The sequence below is a fragment of the Oncorhynchus mykiss genome, chromosome 6 (assembly GCF_013265735.2).
Source record: "Oncorhynchus mykiss isolate Arlee chromosome 6, USDA_OmykA_1.1, whole genome shotgun sequence".
NCBI classification, from domain to species: domain Eukaryota; kingdom Metazoa; phylum Chordata; class Actinopteri; order Salmoniformes; family Salmonidae; genus Oncorhynchus; species Oncorhynchus mykiss.
In genome coordinates this window covers 1097836-1119509 of record NC_048570.1, presented here as the reverse complement: position 1 = coordinate 1119509, position 21674 = coordinate 1097836, and the positions used below count along the sequence as shown (strand labels likewise).

The 21674-nt window shown below is 48.0% G+C and overlaps 1 protein-coding gene across 5 annotated transcripts in view; it reads right to left on the bottom strand.

The window, feature by feature from the left end:
- Nucleotides 1–920: 920 nt before the first annotated feature.
- Nucleotides 921–21674, bottom strand: part of slc4a4a (solute carrier family 4 member 4a) — a 342926-nt gene continuing 322172 nt past the window's right edge. For all 5 annotated transcript variants that reach the window (XM_036979187.1, XM_036979183.1, XM_036979185.1 and 2 more), the window contains 2 exons: nt 7577–7656; nt 921–7153 (listed from right to left, as the gene is read on the bottom strand). In XM_036979187.1, coding sequence (XP_036835082.1) covers nt 7051–7153; nt 7577–7656 — 183 coding nt within the window. In that variant the 3' untranslated portion in view covers nt 921–7050. The remainder of the gene's footprint in view (nt 7154–7576; nt 7657–21674) is intronic.

The window sequence follows — 21674 nt, the reverse complement described above, 5'->3', positions numbered from 1 at the left end:
TTCAAAAATAAACATATCCAGGTGTTAGAATGGCCAAGTCAAAGTCCAGACCTGAATCCAATCGAGAATCTGTGGAAAGAACTGAAAACTGCTGTTCACAAATGCTCTCCATCCAACCTCACTGAGCTCGAGCTGTTTTGCAAGGAGGAATGGGAAAAAAATTCAGTCTCTCAATGTGCAAAACTGATAGAGACATACCCCAAGCGACTTACAGCTGTAATCGCAGCAAAAGGTGGCGCTACAAAGTATTAACTTAAGGGGGCTGAATAATTTTGCACGCCCAATTTTTCAGTTTTTGATTTGTTAAAAAAGTTTGAAATATCCAATAAATGTCGTTCCACTTCACGATTGTGTCCCACTTGTTGTTGATTCTTCACAAAAATATACAGTTTTATATCTTTATGTTTGAAGCCTGAAATGTGGCAAAAGGTCGCAAAGTTCAAGGGGGCCGAATACTTTCGCAAGGCACTGTATGTGTGGTGTATAATGTGCACTAGTGTACAGTATGCATTGTATGGTGTTTAACATCCTATTAGTGTTATGTAAGTATTTTTTCTCAATCCATCCTTGAGTGTATGTTTTTGTTCCAGCCCAGCATTTACTCACCTGTTTCATCTAATCAAGGCATTGCTGACTAGTTGTTGAATTTTAGTGTTTTTTATTTATTTAATTAACTTGGCAAGTCAGATACGAACAAGTTAGTATTTACAATGACGGCCTAGGAACAGTGGGTTAACTGCTTTGTTCAGGAGCAGAACAACAGATTTGTACCTTGTCAGCTCAGGGATTCAAACCAGCAACCTCTCAGTTGCTGGCACAATGGGCCAACCACTAGTGCACCTGCCACTCCTAGTGGCAGTGCTGGATTTGAACAAACATGTACACATTGCTTCGTAAAGATTTAAGAAAACATACCATGCTCTTTTGATAAATTCAGTTTATTTTTAATATGCATTTCATTTGAAAAATATAAATTCTAAAATTAGTAATTTCACCGGTTTTGTCCTAAAAATCACAAAATTCAATTAAAAATGGTTAGTATGGAACAAACTAAAATTAACTTTTTAATTTAACACTTTTTTGCATGTTACATGTTTTAGAATCATGCTTAATGTACTTCAATCAAGTTGAACTAACTTCCTCCATAATATGTCCCAGACATAAGTGACACTCATTTCCACTGACTATGGTTAAAACAGTGATTCTGAAAATACAGTATGTAGCATACTGTTACGTGTTGATCTACAGATATCTTGAAAGAAACAAATGAACACATTGACAAAGATAAAAGTTTACCTATTGCATCTTGGTGGTCCAACATGCGGTTATGTATGTACAGATATATAGAGGAGAAACCTGGACCGTATTCATAAAGGATCTCAGAGTAGGACTACTGATCTAGGATCAGTTTGTCCATCATAATTAATAGGATAACATACACTGGAATGGATCTCACAGTAGGACTACTAATCTAATCGGTTTGTCCATCATAATTAATAGGATAACGTACACTGGAAGGAACTGATCCTAGATCAGCACTCCTACTCTGAGATGCTTTCCGAATATGGGGCCAGACTCACTGGTCAAGACTGACTGGATACAGAGTGAGCTTGAGCAGTGAAGTCAGACAGACAAACAGACAGACAGACAGTGTCAGCCAGTCAGACAGCCAGTCAGACAGTCAGTCAGTCAGTCAGAAAGTGGGCTCGTTTGTGGTAAGGTGAAAGCAACCGACTGTAGACGAAAGTTGAGGAGTGAAGTTGGAGTCAGACACGGATGTAGTTTTAGGACAGCAAAGCTCAGTACAACATGGCAGTGTTGCCATTGTTTATAAAAGTTGCTCTTTATAATGTTGAGATAAACATTTCTCCAACCCCCATATCACACACTCACAAACTGTAAATATATGTGTTTACATTGTGCTATCAATTGGTGAAAGCGAGCCCGAAATATATACAATTGTACTTATACAACAGGTGGTTCTAATCCTGGATGCTGATTGGTTAAAACCACATTCTAGACGTTGTCTATTCCACAAGTTACCAGCGGCCAACGCTAGGACGTTAAAACGCCTATTTACTCTGTTCCATCTGACTGCGCCATCCACTGTCTCATCAGCCCAGCCGGCAATTTATAAACTTGATCTCCAGTATAAAAAGCATCTAGACATTATCTCTCATGTCTTTTAGACTGACATTTAGATTTCAACAGTGGAGATTTGTATAAACCTTGCTGTCTGTCACTCTGAAATTTGCAACATTGTTTCAATGTTAAATTCAATCTCCAGATGTCCCATAGTATTGAACGTGTCGGGAGTCAGGACGAGACAGACAGGCAGGCAGGCAGCTTTTCTCAGTCATGAATCAGCTGGCATCATTTTATGGATATATACTGAGAAATGTCAATAGAAAACAGGTAAAACGAAACGAAAAGCAGCTAGTTTGCAGTCTTTGAAGCTACTCTGAACAACAGTGTCTTGACGAGAGAGCACATTTTCTATTCCAGGCGAAATAGCTCACCATTAGTTCATTGCAATGGATGTATCCAAATAAATGTCACTAAAAATAGCTTAAACAAACGTAATTGCAGCTACTTTGATGTTATTCTGGCTGTACTGTTTGACATAACTGTGAGTTAGCTGTATTTGGTTAGCTAGCAAGCAAGGGATAAGAACGTTTCCAGCCAGTATGGCAGTGGAACATTTAGAACAAAAACATACAGAACATAAAGACTCAACGATTGGGTCGCGTCTCTGGCAACCGAAACGAAAGAACGAACGACCAGACGGCTTGGGTAGCAACCTTAGATTTGCGTCTGGACTTTATCTCATGGAAGGATGAAGGTATAAATAAATTCATCAAAATAAAGTTTTTAATTAAAATGTCAATCATTATATGAATGTGTTGGTAACCTGTTATATAAAAGTGATAATGGCCTTGAAGCCGGTGTTTGGAGGATATTTTGGCACGTTAACAACACCCATCCAAGCATCGACTTCTCAGGCATTATCACTTAAATATACACTTTATACATGAATCGTGGAAAAGTTGGTTCCTGTTTCAGTCACGTCCTTTGTCACGTTGGCGTGGGTGAAACAAAAACACCCTAATGATTGGTTGACAATAGACCCACCCTCAATGCATGTGATGGCTGCAGGATCTTTCTAAATTACTGTCTGACTGACTAACGAAAACTTGATAAAAGTGAACCGCTCGAACGTGCACAGTCATTTAGACAGTCAGCCAGACAGTCAAACAGTCAGTCAGAAAGTAATTTAGACAGTCAGTCGGTTAGACAGTCATTTAGACAGTCAGCCAGACAGCCAGACAGTCAAACAGTCAGTCAGAAAGTAATTTAGACAGTCAGTCGGTTAGACAGTCATTTAGACAGCCAGTCAGTCATTTAGTTAGTCAGTCAGAGTCATTTAGAGTCAGACAGTCAGTCAATCAGACAGTAATTTAGACAGTCAGTCAGAGAGTAATTTAGACAGTCAGTCAGAGAGTAATTTAGACAGTCAGTTGGAGAGTCATTTAGACAGTCAGTCGGAGAGTCATTTAGACAGTCAGTCAGTAATTTAGACAGTCCGTCCGTCAGTCAGTCAGACATTAATTTAGACAGTCAGTCAGTCGGACAGTTATTTAGACAGTCAGTCAACATTATGATGCTATTAGATAAACAACCATCATTATCAATGGGTTGCGTTCAGAAACAGCATCACTGTGTCCCCTGAACCGCTGTCTAAACATCCTCTGCAAAGGACAAGGAACACAATAAAGACAGGCAGTCAGTCAGACAGTCATTTAGACAGTGAGTCAGACAGTCATTTAGACAGTCTGTCCGTCAATCAGACAATCATTTAGACAGTCAGACAGTTATTTAGACAGTCAGTCAGACAGTTATTTAGACAGTCAGTCAGTCCTTTAAACAGTCATTTAGACAGTCAGATAGTACTTTAAACAGTCAGTCAGACAATCATTTAGACAGTCCGTCCATCAGTCAGACAAATATTTAGATAGTCCGTCCGTAAGTCAGTCAGACAGTAATTTAGACAGTCAGTCAGTCCTTTAAACAGTCATTTAGCCAGTCAGATAGTAATTTAGACAGTCAGTCAAACGGTTATGTACACAGTCGGTTAGTCAGTCAGCCAGACAGTCATTTAAACAATCAGTCAACATTATGATGCTATTAGATAAAACAGCCATCATTATGAATGGGTGGTGTTCAGAAACAGCATCACTATGTCAGCTGAACCGCTGTCCAAACTCTCTCTGTAAAGGACAGGGCACACCATAACAAATGTCAGCCATGAACAATAGATCACATGCTGGGTATCCACTAACTCTGACAATTCCACATGTAGAACTCTCAGGAAATTGAAAGAAAATGGAGGCCAATGTTCTGTGGTCAGATGGTATGACCTTCAGACTTTGGGATGGAGGTCTTAGTCTGACATGCAGGTTACATTGGGAAGACTGGAGTCTGGAGTAGACCAGTTATTAGTACGACGTGCAGGTTACATTGGGAAGACTGGAGTCTGGAGTAGACCAGTTATTAGTACGACGTGCAGGTTACATTGGGAAGACTGGAGTCTGGAGTAGACCAGTTATTAGTACGACGTGCAGGTTACATTGGGAAGACTGGAGTCTGGAGTAGACCAGTTATTAGTACGACGTGCAGGTTACATTGGGAAGACTGGAGTCTGGAGTAGACCAGTTATTAGTACGACGTGCAGGTTACATTGGGAAGACTGGAGTCTGGAGTAGACCAGTTATTAGTACGACGTGCAGGTTACATTGGGAAGACTGGAGTCTGAAACCTCTTCCCCTTATCAAACATGGATATTTAATACAAGTACAAAATAATAATTGTTCAAAATAGAGGAAGAATAGCTTCAGTTTGGTTGGATCTGACATGTTGCAGAGCAGCCTTAAGTCTGACCAATGAAATAGGACATTGAAATGAAGTCTCACTGAGTGCTGCAGTATCCGTGTGTCATTACAGTTAACAGTAAAGTGTTGCAATCACAACTCCAGTGGGAAAAAGTGATATAAAATCTGCATCTAGACAAACAAAATACCAAACAGAGGTTAAAAGTGAATGAACTTATATTGCAATAATTATATTATATTTCTATGTCACATGTATTTCTCTGATGTTATATTATATTTAATCTCTTGAATATATTTTACAAGACGTAAAAGAACAGAAGACATATTAACTATATTCCATGCTGTGTCCATCTAGAGAAATGAACTCACACCGTCTGGCAGCTAAAATAAGATGTAGAGCTACAGAACCAATCAAACTATTCTTTTCCGCAATTCCTTTTCTACTTCTAATAATTGAGACGAAGAACTACATATAAAAAAAGAGCAGAATGGGTTCTACATGCTTCTCTAATAATGAGAACACAACTGTGGATGAATTACAAAGAACAACAGAAACGTAGAACAGAAGAACAGTAGAACAGCAGAACCATAGAGCCGTAGAACAGTAGGACCATAGAACAGTAGAACCAAAGAACCATACAACAGTATAAGAACTGTAGAACCATAGAACAGTAGAACAGCAGAAAGGGGTTAGATGTGTCAGACACTTCAGAATAAGGAAGACAGATGAACCTACAGTAGTAGCTGTGAAAACTGAAAGACCTAGTGATGAAACAATGTTCTCCTCTTCCTATTGGTTAGGATTTAGCGATGAAACCATGTTGTCCTCTTCCTATTGGTTGATCCCTGGGCGGCTCAACTCCTCGATTGACCAAGTCAAGTTTCAGATAATCACTAGTTTTCATTATTGGCTTTTGGAAAACATAAAGCAAATAATAATTGTTTAAAACATTTCAAGTGTGAGTATTGTTGGTGTTGAGTGTTTGTGTGAGGAGGCTCTTGGGGCATGGAGGAGGGTCTTGGGGCATGGAGGAGGGTCTCGGGGCATGGAGGAGGGTCTCGGGGCATGGAGGAGGGTCTCGGGGCATGGAGGAGGGTCTTGGGGCATGGAGGAGGGTCTTGGTGCATGGAGGAGGGTCTTGGCGCATGGAGGATAGTCTCTGGGCATGGAGGAGGGTCTTGGGGCATGGAGGAGGGTCTTGGGGCATGGAGGATAGTCTTGGTGCATGGAGTAGGGTCCCGGGGCATGGAGCAGGGTCTTGGGGCATGGAGGAGGGTCTTGGTGCATGGAGGAGGGTCCCAGGGCATGGAGGAGTGTCTCGGGACATGGAGGAGGGTCCCAGCGCATGGAGGAGGGTCTTGGGGCATGGAGGAGGGTCCCAGGGCATGAAGGAGGGTCTTGGTGCATGGAGGATAGTCTTTGTGCATGGAGTAGGGTCCCAGGGCATGGAGGAGGGTCTTGGGGCATGGAGGAGGGTCTTGGGGCATGGGGGAGGGTCTTGGGGCATGGAGGAGGGTCCCAGGGCATGGAGGAGGGTCTTGGGGCATGGAGAAGGGTCTCGGGGCATGGAGGAGGGTGTCGGAGCATGGAGGAGGGTCTTGGTGCATGGAGAAGGGTCTCGGGGCATCGAGGAGGGTGTCGGGGCATGGAGGATGGTGTCGGGGCATGGAGGAGGGTCTCGGGGCATGGAGGAGCATGGAGGAGTGTCTCGGGGCATGGAGGAGGGTCTCGGGGCATGGAGGAGGGTCTTGGGCCATGGAGGAGGGTCTTGGGGCATGGAGGAGGGTCTTGGGGCATGGAGGAGGGTCTCGGGGCATGGAGGAGGGTGTCATGGCATGGAGGAGGGTCTCGGTGCTTGGAGGAGGATCTCGGGGCATGGAGGAGCATGGAGGAGGGTCTCGGGCATGGAGGAGGGTCTCGGGGCATGGAGGAGGGTCTTGGGCCATGGAGGAGGGTCTTGGGGCATGGAGTAGGGTCTTGGTGCATGGAGGAGGGTCTCGGGGCAAGGAGGAGGGTATCGGGGCATGGACGAGGGTCTTGGGTCCTGGAGTAGGGTCCCAGGGCATCGAGGAGGGTCTTGAGGCGTGGACTAGGGTCTTAGGGCGTGGACGAGGGTCTTGGGGCATGGACGAGGGTCTTGGGGCTGTTGAGAAGTAGGGGCTACAGAGAGGTTTCAGACCCTCGGCTCTTCCAGCGGTAACCGTTGTCATCAGGGTCCATCTCAATTCTAATCTGAGGCACGTTGAGTGGACTCATCTCTGGACTGTGACACAAACAGACAGACATAACTTTTTTTAATAACATCACATTAACTCATGTTAATTCATAGATTCACATTTTGAAGTGGTCAATGGAGTGGGATATCTTACGGGAAGGACCACATGATTCCATCCAGGTCTTCAGGAGGGATCAGCCAATGAATTATACTGGTGAGGAAATATTTCATAACTCCGGGGGCATTAAATCACCAACCTTGGCTTTAAACCTGTTTAAACAACACCCTCCAGGTGGCAGTATGCACCCTTTCAGTTTGTTTGCCTCAATGGCGCTGCCCATGCTCTCACAGACGCCATAATGGTACAGATACAATGATGTGACGTCTTTCTAAGTCTACGATGTTACCATGTGACCTCAGCATCCACCATCCAACCACTACACACACAGTCCTCTGTAAATGAGGTCTCACCTTGACTGACAGTTGGCCTGGTAGAAGAGCAGCTGCTCAGCACGATGAGTGTCGATCCAGGAATGATGAGGATTTATCTCCTGGGGAGGACAGACAGACAGACAGACAGACAGACAGACAGACAGACAGACAGACAGACAGACAGACAGACAGACAGACAGACAGTCAGACAGACAGTCAGACAGACATTAAGCCATCATACCATATCCGTCATTACATCACACCTGGCTTCACATCACAACTCGTAAACTGACAAAGCGGATTTTGACTATTTCTTCTAGGATTATTTTTGTTGAAAACAACATTATCACTGTGAAGAGTGCATTTTTGAAGTAATGCATGCTTTGAGTTTAGTAATGCAGTAAGTTATTGCTAATGAATCCCAATATGTGCTTTTCTGTTGCTACCACAAACGCAGATGTTATGAACATCAAGAGGATGGCCAGGATTCAATCAAAGGCCCACTGCCTTGATGCACCCTTCATATGGTACCCTATGTTCTCGGAGATCCAATTCACCGTGAACACTTCAGATCTTGGTTCCAGAATAAATTACCTTCAAAAGTCAAATGAGGTGCGCTTGTCGACAATGTGCCTATGATTGAATTCTGGCCGGTGTTCCGGCATTGCCAAACATCAAATATGGTTTGTATGAAGGAGGTCGGCTTATCAACATGGAAGCAGAGTTCTCTATACACAACACCCCAGAATCACCAATATGCCAGCTTTAAAACAGTGTATTAGACCAAGCAGGAAGAAAAGGTGGAAATATCCCAAAGCCTTTGAAAACATCTGAAGCACCTTACAGGCACATGTGATGGTGCTTCAGATGAATGACTAGAAGTGAACAGGGTTAGGTGAATAGACAGAGAGAAGTAAAGATCAAACACAGATTAATTTACGTTAAGAGCAGCAGAGACCGCAGAGGACTAACATGAGAGAGAGAGCAGGGGGTGAATGAGAGAGACAGGAACAGAATGAGAGAGAAGGAGTGAGTGAGTGAGTGAGTGAGTGAGTGAGTGAGTGAGAGGGACAGAGTGAGAGAGGAGTGAGTGAGTGAGTGAGTGAGTGAGTGAGTGAGTGAGTGAGTGAGTGAGTGAGTGAGTGAGTGAGTGAGAGAGTGAGGTTTTTGATTAGATGTATTATGATCCCCATTAGTCGGTCAATGGCAACAGCTTGTCTAACTTGAGTACTACACATAATGAAAATGACATTACAGACAAAAGACTTAGCATCTATCAGTTACACATACATGTCAGTACATACACACAAGTAGGTCACATACGGAGAGGCATTGTGTTGTGAGGTGCTTTATTTGTTTTTGAAACCAAGTTTGCTGTTCACTTGCACAATATGAGATTGAAGGGAGGAGAGAGAGAAAGAGCAGGTCATGAGCAGATGAACTACTGAATCTTTCAGCGTTTGTCTACAAAAAGATAGATTTAGAGATGGATAAACATGCTTTTTTTTCTTTTACAAGGACATATAGAGGATACTACCCTCCACAACATAACCTTCACTATGTCACCAGGACATATAGAGGATACTACCCTCCACAACATAACCTTCACTATGTCACCAGGACATATACAGGATACTACCCTCCACAACATAACCTTCACTATGTCACCAGGACATATACAGGATACTACCCTCCACAACATAACCTTCACTATGTCACCAGGACATATACAGGATACTACCCTCTACAACACTATGTCATCAGGACATATACAGGATACTACCCTCTACAACACTATGTCACCAGGATATATACAGGATACTACCCTCTACAACACTATGTCACCAGGACATATACAGGATACTACCCTCTACAACACTATGTCACCAGGACATATACAGGATACTACCCTCTACAACACTATGTCACCAGGACATATAGAGGATACTACCCTCCACAACATAACCTTCACTATGTCACCAGGACATATAGAGGATACTACCCTCCACAACATAACCTTCACTATGTCACCAGGACATATAGAGGATACTACCCTCCACAACATAACCTTCACTATGTCAACAGGACATATACAGGATACTACCCTCCACAACATAACCTTCACTATGTCACCAGAACATATAGAGGATACTACCCTCCACAACATAACCTTCACTATGTCACCAGGACATATAGAGGATACTACCCTCCACAACATAACCTTCACTATGTCACCAGGACATATAGAGGATACTACCCTCCACAACATAACCTTCACTATGTCACCAGGACATATAGAGGATACTACCCTCCACAACATAACCTTCACTATGTCACCAGAACATATAGAGGATACTACCCTCCACAACATAACCTTCACTATGTCACCAGGACATATAGAGGATACTACCCTCCACAACATAACCTTCACTATGTCACCAGGACATATAGAGGATACTACCCTCCACAACATAACCTTCACTATGTCACCAGGACATATACAGGATACTACCCTCCACAACATAACCTTCACTATGTCACCAGGACATATACAGGATACTACCCTCCACAACATAACCTTCACTATGTCACCAGGACATATACAGGATACTACCCTCTACAACACTATGTCACCAGGATATATACAGGATACTACCCTCTACAACACTATGTCACCAGGACATATACAGGATACTACCCTCTACAACACTATGTCACCAGGATATATACAGGATACTACCCTCTACAACACTATGTCACCAGGACATATACAGGATACTACCCTCTACAACACTATGTCACCAGGACATATACAGGATACTACCCTCTACAACACTATGTCACCAGGACATATAGAGGATACTACCCTCCACAACATAACCTTCACTATGTCACCAGGACATATAGATGATACTACCCTCCACAACATAACCTTCACTATGTCACCAGGACATATAGAGGATACTACCCTCCACAACATAACCTTCACTATGTCACCAGGACATATAGAGGATACTACCCTCCACAACATAACCTTCACTATGTCAACAGGACATATACAGGATACTACCCTCCACAACATAACCTTCACTATGTCACCAGAACATATAGAGGATACTACCCTCCACAACATAACCTTCACTATGTCACCAGGACATATAGAGGATACTACCCTCCACAACATAACCTTCACTATGTCACCAGGACATATAGAGGATACTACCCTCCACAACATAACCTTCACTATGTCACCAGAACATATAGAGGATACTACCCTCCACAACATAACCTTCACTATGTCACCAGAACATATAGAGGATACTACCCTCCACAACATCACCTTCACTATGTCACCAGGATATATAGAGGATACTACCCTCCACAACACTATGTCACCAGGACATATACAGGATACTACCCTCTACAACACTATGTCACCAGGACATATACAGGATACTACCCTCCACAACATAACCTTCACTATGTCACCAGGAGATATACAGGATGCTGCCCTCCACAACATAACCTTCACTATGTCACCAGGACATATACAGGATACTACCCTCCAGAACATAACCTTCACTATGTCACCAGGACATATAGAGGATACTACCCTCCACAACATAACCTTCACTATGTCACCAGGACATATACAGGATACTACCCTCCACAACATAACCTTCACTATGTCACCAGGACATATACAGGATACTACCCTCCACAACATAACCTTCACTATGTCACCAGGACATATACAGGATACTACCCTCCACAACATAACCTTCACTATGTCAACAGGACATATAGACAATACTACCCTCCACAACATAACCTTCACTATGTCACCAGGACATATAGAGGATACTACCCTCCACAGCACTATGTCACCAGGACATATAGAGGATTCTACCCTCCACAACACTATGTCACCAGGACATATAGAGGATACTACCCTCCACAACACTATGTCACCAGGACATATACAGGATGCTACCCTCCACAACACTGTGTCACCAGGACATATACAGGATAATACCCTCCACAACACTATGTCACCAGGACATACAGGATACTACCCTCCACAACACTATGTCACCAGGACATATAGAGGATTCTACCCTCCACAACACTATGTCACCAGGACATATAGAGGATACTACCCTCCACAACACTATGTCACCAGGACATATACAGGATGCTACCCTCCACAACACTATGTCACCAGGACATATACAGGATAATACCCTCCACAACACTATGTCACCAGGACATATACAGGATACTACCCTCCACAACATAACCTTCACTATGTCACCAGGACATATACACAATACTATCCTCTATAACATAACCTTCACTATGTCATCAGGACATATACAGGATACTACACTCCACAACATAACCTTCACTATGTCACCAGAACATATAGAGGATACTACCCTCCACAACACTATGTCACCAGGACATATACAGGATACTACCCTCTACAACACTATGTCACCAGGACATATACAGGATACTACCCTCCACAACATAACCTTCACTATGTCACCAGGAGATATACAGGATGCTGCCCTCCACAACATAACCTTCACTATGTCAACAGGACATATACAGGATACTACCCTCCAGAACATAACCTTCACTATGTCACCAGGACATATAGAGGATACTACCCTCAACAACATAACCTTCACTATGTCACCAGGACATATACACAATACTATCCTCTATAACATAACCTTCACTATGTCATCAGGACATATACAGGATACTACCCTCCACAACATAACCTTCACTATGTCACCAGGACATATAGAGGATACTACCCTCAACAACATAACCTTCACTATGTCACCAGGACATATACACAATACTACCCTCCACAACATAACCTTCACTCCAAATCTGATTTTTGGACAAAATTACTTGGAAGAATTCTTACTACCAAGGATGCTTACTGCCAAGGACTAGCCAGCAAACTGTCTGAAAAACCAGCAACCAGCAAATGAAGCAGAACAGAACCTAAAAATATCATCCAACCGGGAACTGAGAATGTAATGTTCAGTATGAAGCTACTTCTAAAGCCTAGAAGGAAAATAATGTTACAATAATCTATAGCTATTTAACTTTATAAAGACTGACTGCTAAGTTTAAAGGCTACCAAGCTAGGAAAGAACAGACCCGGCAGCAACATTAATTAGCACTGAGGTGTAAAGTGAGAGGTGTGAAGCCCCTGAGCCTAACAATGGCAGCAGAGTACCTCACCTATGAAAATGCAGAGGCATCTTTGGCCCCCTGCTCCATGGCATTGTCCTGTGCAGAGGTCACCACAGTACAGTACCCCTTGGATATTAAAAATGACAAGGCATGGAATGAGTATAAAGAGCTCCTCATGGACTCCCAAGGGCTCCCGAGTGGCGCAGGGGTCTAAGGCACTGCATCTCAGTGCTAGAGGTGTCACTACAGACCCTGGCTCGATTCCAGGCTGTATCACAACCGGCAGTGATTGGGAGTCCCGTAGGGCGGTGCACAATTGGCACCGTTGTCACGCCCTGGCCATAGAGAGGCTTTTATTCTCTATTTTGGTTAGACTAGGGTGTGACTAAGGTGGGAATTCTAGTTTCTTTATATCTATGTTTTCTATTTCTTTGTTTTTGGCCGAGTGTGGTTCCCAATCAGAGGCAGCTGTCTATCGTTGTCTCTGATTGGGAATCATAGTTAGGCAGCCTTTTTCCCACCTGTGTTTGGTGGGTAGTTGTTTTCTGTATAGTTTATTTGCCTTACAGTACTGTTCATTTTTTCACTTTGTTATTTTGTTTGAGTGTTTATGAGTAATAAAGAATTATGAACACTTACCATGCAGCGTTTTGGTCCAGGCCGTGCAACGAGAATCGTAACACCCGTGTCGCCCAGGTTAGGGTTTGGCTGGGGTAGGCGGTCATTGTAAAGAAGATAGTGTTCTTAACGGACTTACATGGTTTAGAAAAAATGACAATCCAGAGACACTTTTTGCTGACTGATACAAAAATGGGAATGTAAACAATTTAAATCTTCCACACAGACCATCCCTGGGCATGGCACACAGCTATAAGAGCACACTATCCCCCTTTTAAGAGAGAGGCCATTGGTGGAGGGTGGAACCCCAGAATAGTGTAAAACGAGGACCCTGAGACTGAGACACCTTCTGTCAACCTGTACAACAATAGAACAGTGGTGGTGCAGGGCAGCTTTAAACCCTTTCAGCAGGACTTCCATAGAATCAAAGAGAGAGCACCACAGGAGAAGCTCTCACTTGGTGATGACTCCCCCACCCCGAAGGAGTCTGATAATACCTCCTCTTAAAACTGCCCTGCAGATGAGGTAAGTCACCCTCACAGCACTGAACAAACCCAGGTCCCACAACTGCACTGCTCCTCCCTTGTTGAGAAATATATATTCAGAGAGCTAGAGAAAGAAATGGTGGAGCTCAGACAGCTAGTCCAGTCACTCCAGACAGAACAGAATAACAAAACACCCAACAAGACCTGGAGAGGGAGATAGAAGACTGTAAGAGAGAGCCGGCATTACTCCATACTGAGGTGAGAGAACTTAAGGAGCAGAGAGAGGAACACACAGCCCAGCTAACAGAGGACCACACAGCCCAGCTAACAGAGGACCACACAGCCCAGCTAACAGAGGACCACACAGCCCAGCTAACAGAGGACCACACAGCCCAGCTAACAGAGGACCACACAGCCCAGCTAACAGAGGGAGACACAGTCCAGCTAACAGAGGAACACACAGCCCAGCTAACAGAGGACCACACAGCCCAGCTAACAGAGGACCACACAGCCCAGCTAACAGAGGACCACACAGCCCAGCTAACAGAGGACCACACAGCCCAGCTAACAGAGGACCACACAGCCCAGCTAACAGAGGACCACACAGCCCAGCTAACAGAGGGAGACACAGTCCAGCTAACAGAGGAACACACAGCCCAGCTAACAGAGGACCACACAGCCCAGCTAACAGAGGACCACACAGCCCAGCTAACAGAGGACCACACAGCCCAGCTAACAGAGGACCACACAGCCCAGCTAACAGAGGACCACACAGCCCAGCTAACAGAGGACCACACAGCCCAGCTAACAGAGGAACACACAGCCCAGCTAACAGAGGGAGACACAGTCCAGCTAACAGAGGAACACACAGCCCAGCTAACAGAGGACCACACAGCCCAGCTAACAGTGGGAGACACAGTCCAGCTAACAGAGGAACACACAGCCCAGCTAACAGAGGACCACACAGCCCAGCTAAAAGAGGAACACACAGCCCAGCTAACAGAGGACCACACAGCCCAGCTAACAGAGGGAGACACAGTCCAGCTAACAGAGGACCACACAGCCCAGCTAACAGAGGAACACACAGCCCAGCTAACAGAGGACCACACAGCCCAGCTAACAGAGGACCACACAGCCCAGCTAACAGAGGGAGACACAGCCCAGCTAACAGAGGAACACACTGCCCAGCTAACAGAGGACCACACAGCCCAGCTAACAGAGGGAGACACAGTCCAGCTAACAGAGGACCACACAGTCCAGCTAACAGAGGAACACACAGCCCAGCTAACAGAGGACCACACAGCCCAGCTAACAGAGGACCACACAGCCCAGCTAACAGAGGACCACACAGCCCAGCTAACAGTGGGAGACACAGTCCAGCTAACAGAGGAACACACAGCCCAGCTAACAGAGGGCCACAAAGCCCAGCTAACAGCGGAAAACACAGCCCAGCTAACAGAGGACCACACAGCCTAGCTAACAGAGGGAGACACCGCCCAGCTTAAAGAGGTCCACACAGCCCAGCCAACAGAGGGAGACACAGCCCAGCTAACAGAGGAAGACACAGCCCAGCTAACAGAGGACCACACAGCCCAGCTAACAGAGGACCACACAGCCCAGCTAACAGAGGACCACACAGCCCAGCTAACAGAGGACCACACAGCCCAGCTGACAGAGGACCACAAAGCCCAGCTAACAGCGGAACACACAGCCCAGCTAACAGAGGACCACACAGCCCAGCTAACAGAGGGAGACACCGCCCAGCTTAAAGAGGTCCACACAGCCCAGCCAACAGAGGGAGACACAGCCCAGCTAACAGAGGAACACACAGCCCAGCTAACAGAGGAAGACACAGCCCAGCTAACAGAGGACCACACAGCCCAGCTAACAGAGGAACACACAGCCCAGCTAACAGAGGACCACACAGCCCAGCTAACAGAGGACCACACAGCCCAGCTAACAGAGGACCACACAGCCCAGCTAACAGAGGACCACACAGCCCAGCTAACAGAGGGAGACACAGCCCAGCTAACAGAGGACCACACAGCCCAGCTAACAGAGGACCACACAGCCCAGCTAACAGAGGACCACACAGCCCAGCTAACAGAGGAACACACAGCCCAGCTAACAGAGGTCCACAAAGCCCAGCTAACAGCGGAACACACAGCCCAGCTAACAGTGGAACACACAGCCCAGCTAACAGAGGACCACACAGCCCAGCTAACAGAGGACCACACAGCCCAGCTTAAAGAGGGAGACACCGCCCAGCTTAAAGAGGTCCACACAGCCCAGCCAACAGAGGGAGACACAGCCCAGCTAACAGAGGAACACACAGCCCAGCTAACAGAGGAAGACACAGCCCAGCTAACAGAGGACCACACAGCCCAGCTAACAGAGGACCACACAGCCCAGCTAACAGAGGACCACACAGCCCAGCTAACAGAGGACCACAATGTCCAGCTAACAGCGGAACACACAGCCCAGCTAACATAGGAACACACAGCCCAGCTAACAGAGGACCACACAGCCCAGCTAACAGAGAGAGACACCAACCAGCTTAAAGAGGTCCACACAGCCCAGCCAACAGAGGGAGACAAAGCCCAGCTAACAGAGGGAGACACAGCCCAGCTAACAGAGGACCACACGGCCCAGCTAACAGAGGGAGACACCGCCCAGCCAACAGAGGGAGACACAGCCCAGCTAACAGAGGGAGACACAGCCCAGCTAACAAAGGGAGACACAGCCCAGCTTACAGTGGTCCACACAGCCCAGCTAACAGAAGGAGACACAGCCCAGCGAACAGAGACACAGCCCAGCTAACAGAGGAACACACAGCCCAGCTAACAGCGGAACACAAAGCCCAGCTAACAGAGGAACACACAGCCCAGCTAACAGAGGACCACAAAGTCCAGCTAACAGCGGAACACACAGCCCAGCTAACAGAGGAACACACAGCCCAGCTAACAGAGGACCACACAGCCCAGCTAACAGAGGGAGACACCAACCAGCTTAAAGAGGTCCACACAGCCCAGCCAACAGAGGGAGACACAGCCCAGCTAACAGAGGGAGAAACACCCCAGCTAACAGAGGACCACACAGCCCAGCTAACAGAGGGAGACACCGCCCAGCCAACAGAGGGAGACACAGCCCAGCTAACAGAGGGAGACACAGCCCAGCTAACAAAGGGAGACGCAGCCCAGCTTACAGTGGTCCACACAGCCCAGCTAACAGAAGGAGACACAGCCCAGCGAACAGAGACACAGCCCAGCTAACAGAGGAACACACAGCCCAGCTAACAGGTGGAGACACCGCCCAACTTACAGATGTCCACACAGCCCAGCTAACAGAGGGAGACACAGCCCAGCTAACAGAGCGAGACACAGCCCAGCTAACAGAGGAACACACAGCCCAGCTAACAGAGCGAGACACAGCCCAGCTAACAGAGGAACACACAGCCCAGCTAACAGAGGACCACACAGCCCAGCTAACAGAGGACCACACAGCCCAGCTAACAGAGGAACACACAGCCCAGCTAACAGAGGAACACACAGCCCAGCTAACAGAGGGGACACCGCCCAACTTACAGAGGTCCACAAAGCCCAGCTAACAGAGGGAGACACAGTCCAGCTAACAGAGACACAGCCCAGCTAACAGAGGATCACACCACCCAGCTAACAGAGGGAGACACAGCCCAGCTAACAGAGGGAGACACAGCCCAGCTAACAGAGGATCACACCAACAAGCTAACAGGGGGAGACACAGCCCAGCTAACAGAGGACCACACAGCCCAGCTAACAGAGGATCACACCACCCAGCTAACAGAGGGAAACACAGCCCAGCTAAGAGAGGAAGACACAGCCCAGCAAACAGGGGGAGACACAGCCCAGCTAACAGAGGAACACACAGCCCAGCTAACAGAGGGAGACACCGCCCAGCTTACAGAGGAACACACAGCCCAGCCAACAGAGGGAGACACAGTCCAGCTAACAGAGGGAGACACAGCCCAGCTTACAGTGGTCCACACAGCCCAGCTAACAGAGGGAGACACAGCCCAGCTAACAGAGGGACACACAGCCCAGCTAACAGAGGGAGACACCGCCCAGCTTACAGAGGTCCACAAAGCCCAGCTAACAGAGGGAGACACAGCCCAGCTAACAGAGACACAGCCCAGCTAACAGAGGACCACACAGCCCACATAACAGAGGACCACACAGCCCAGCTAACAGAGGGAGACACAGCCCAGCTAACAGAGGGAGACACAGCCCAGCTAACAGAGGACCACACGGCCCAGCTAACAGAGGGAGACACCGCCCAGCCAACAGAGGGAGACACAGCCCAGCTAACAGAGGGAGACACAGCCCAGCTAACAAAGGGAGACACAGCCCAGCTTACAGTGGTCCACACAGCCCAGCTAACAGAAGGAGACACAGCCCAGCGAACAGAGACACAGCCCAGCTAACAGAGGAACACACAGCCCAGCTAACAGCGGAACACAAAGCCCAGCTAACAGAGGAACACACAGCCCAGCTAACAGAGGACCACAAAGTCCAGCTAACAGCGGAACACACAGCCCAGCTAACAGAGGAACACACAGCCCAGCTAACAGAGGACCACACAGCCCAGCTAACAGAGGGAGACACCAACCAGCTTAAAGAGGTCCACACAGCCCAGCCAACAGAGGGAGACACAGCCCAGCTAACAGAGGGAGAAACACCCCAGCTAACAGAGGACCACACAGCCCAGCTAACAGAGGGAGACACCGCCCAGCCAACAGAGGGAGACACAGTCCAGCTAACAGAGGGAGACACAGCCCAGCTTACAGTGGTCCACACAGCCCAGCTAACAGAGGGAGACACAGCCCAGCTAACAGAGGGACAAACAGCCCAGCTAACAGAGGGAGACACCGCCCAGCTTACAGAGGTCCACAAAGCCCAGCTAACAGAGGGAGACACAGCCCAGCTAACAGAGACACAGCCCAGCTAACAGAGGACCACACAGCCCACATAACAGAGGACCACACAGCCCAGCTAACAGAGGGAGACACAGCCCAGCTAACAGAGGGAGACACAGCCCAGCTAACAGAGGACCACACGGCCCAGCTAACAGAGGGAGACACCGCCCAGCCAACAGAGGGAGACACAGCCCAGCTAACAGAGGGAGACACAGCCCAGCTAACAAAGGGAGAAACAGCCCAGCTTACAGTGGTCCACACAGCCCAGCTAACAGAAGGAGACACAGCCCAGCGAACAGAGACACAGCCCAGCTAACAGAGGAACACACAGCCCAGCTAACAGCGGAACACAAAGCCCAGCTAACAGAGGAACACACAGCCCAGCTAACAGAGGACCACAAAGTCCAGCTAACAGCGGAACACACAGCCCAGCTAACAGAGGAACACACAGCCCAGCTAACAGAGGACCACACAGCCCAGCTAACAGAGGGAGACACCAACCAGCTTAAAGAGGTCCACACAGCCCAGCCAACAGAGGGAGACACAGCCCAGCTAACAGAGGGAGAAACACCCCAGCTAACAGAGGACCACACAGCCCAGCTAACAGAGGGAGACACCGCCCTGCCAACAGAGGGAGACACAGCCCAGCTAACAGAGGGAGACACAGCCCAGCTAACAAAGGGAGACACAGCCCAGCTTACAGTGGTCCACACAGCCCAGCTAACAGAAGGAGACACAGCCCAGCGAACAGAGACACAGCCCAGCTAACAGAGGAACACACAGCCCAGCTAACAGGTGGAGACACCGCCCAACTTACAGATGTCCACACAGCCCAGCTAACAGAGGGAGACACAGCCCAGCTAACAGAGCGAGACACATCCCAGCTAACAGAGGAACACACAGCCCAGCTAACAGAGGAACACACAGCCCAGCTAACAGAGGACCACACAGCCCAGCTAACAGAGGACCACACAGCCCAGCTAACAGAGGAACACACAGCCCAGCTAACAGAGGAACACACAGCCCAGCTAACAGAGGGGACACCGCCCAACTTACAGAGGTCCACAAAGCCCAGCTAACAGAGGGAGACACAGTCCAGCTAACAGAGACACAGCCCAGCTAACAGAGGATCACACCACCCAGCTAACAGAGGGAGACACAGCCCAGCTAACAGAGGGAGACACAGCCCAGCTAACAGAGGACCACACAGCCCAGCTAACAGAGGATCACACCACCCAGCTAACAGAGGGAGACACAGCCCAGCTAACAGGGGGAGACACAGCCCAGCTAACAGAGGACCACACAGCCCAGCTAACAGAGGATCACACCACCCAGCTAACAGAGGGAAACACAGCCCAGCTAAGAGAGGGAGACACAGCCCAGCTAACAGAGGAACACACAGCCCAGCTAACAGCGGAACACAAAGCCCAGCTAACAGAGGAACACACAGCCCAGCTAACAGAGGACCACAAAGTCCAGCTAACAGCGGAACACACAGCCCAGCTAACAGAGGAACACACAGCCCAGCTAACAGAGGACCACACAGCCCAGCTAACAGAGGGAGACACCAACCAGCTTAAAGAGGTCCACACAGCCCAGCCAACAGAGGGAGACACAGCCCAGCTAACAGAGGGAGAAACACCCCAGCTAACAGAGGACCACACAGCCCAGCTAACAGAGGGAGACACCGCCCAGCCAACAGAGGGAGACACAGCCCAGCTAACAAAGGGAGACACAGCCCAGCTAACAAAGGGAGACACAGCCCAGCTTACAGTGGTCCACACAGCCCAGCTAACAGAAGGAGACACAGCCCAGCGAACAGAGACACAGCCCAGCTAACAGAGGAACACACAGCCCAGCTAACAGGTGGAGACACCGCCCAATTTACAGATGTCCACACAGCCCAGCTAACAGAGGGAGACACAGCCCAGCTAACAGAGCGAGACACAGCCCAGCTAACAGAGGAACACACAGCCCAGCTAACAGAGGAACACACAGCCCAGCTAACAGAGGACCACACAGCCCAGCTAACAGAGGACCACACAGCCCAGCTAACAGAGGAACACACAGCCCAGCTAACAGAGGAACACACAGCCCAGCTAACAGAGGGGACACCGCCCAACTTACAGAGGTCCACAAAGCCCAGCTAACAGAGGGAGACACAGTCCAGCTAACAGAGACACAGCCCAGCTAACAGAGGATCACACCACCCAGCTAACAGAGGGAGACACAGCCCAGCTAACAGAGGGAGACACAGCCCAGCTAACAGAGGACCACACAGCCCAGCTAACAGAGGATCACACCACCCAGCTAACAGAGGGAGACACAGCCCAGCTAACAGGGGGAGACACAGCCCAGCTAACAGAGGACCACACAGCCCAGCTAACAGAGGATCACACCACCCAGCTAACAGAGGGAAACACAGCCCAGCTAAGAGAGGGAGACACAGCCCAGCTAACAGAGGAACACAAAGCCCAGCTAACAGCGGAACACAATGCCCAGCTAACAGAGGAACACACAGCCCAGCTAACAGAGGACCACAAAGTCCAGCTAACAGCGGAACACACAGCCCAGCTAACAGAGGAACACACAGCCCAGCTAACAGAGGACCACACAGCCCAGCTAACAGAGGGAGACACCAACCAGCTTAAAGAGGTCCACACAGCCCAGCCAACAGAGGGAGACACAGCCCAGCTAACAGAGGGAGAAACACCCCAGCTAACAGAGGACCACACAGCCCAGCTAACAGAGGGAGACACCGCCCAGCCAACAGAGGGAGACACAGCCCAGCTAACAGAGGGAGACACAGCCCAGCTAACAAAGGGAGACACAGCCCAGCTTACAGTGGTCCACACAGCCCAGC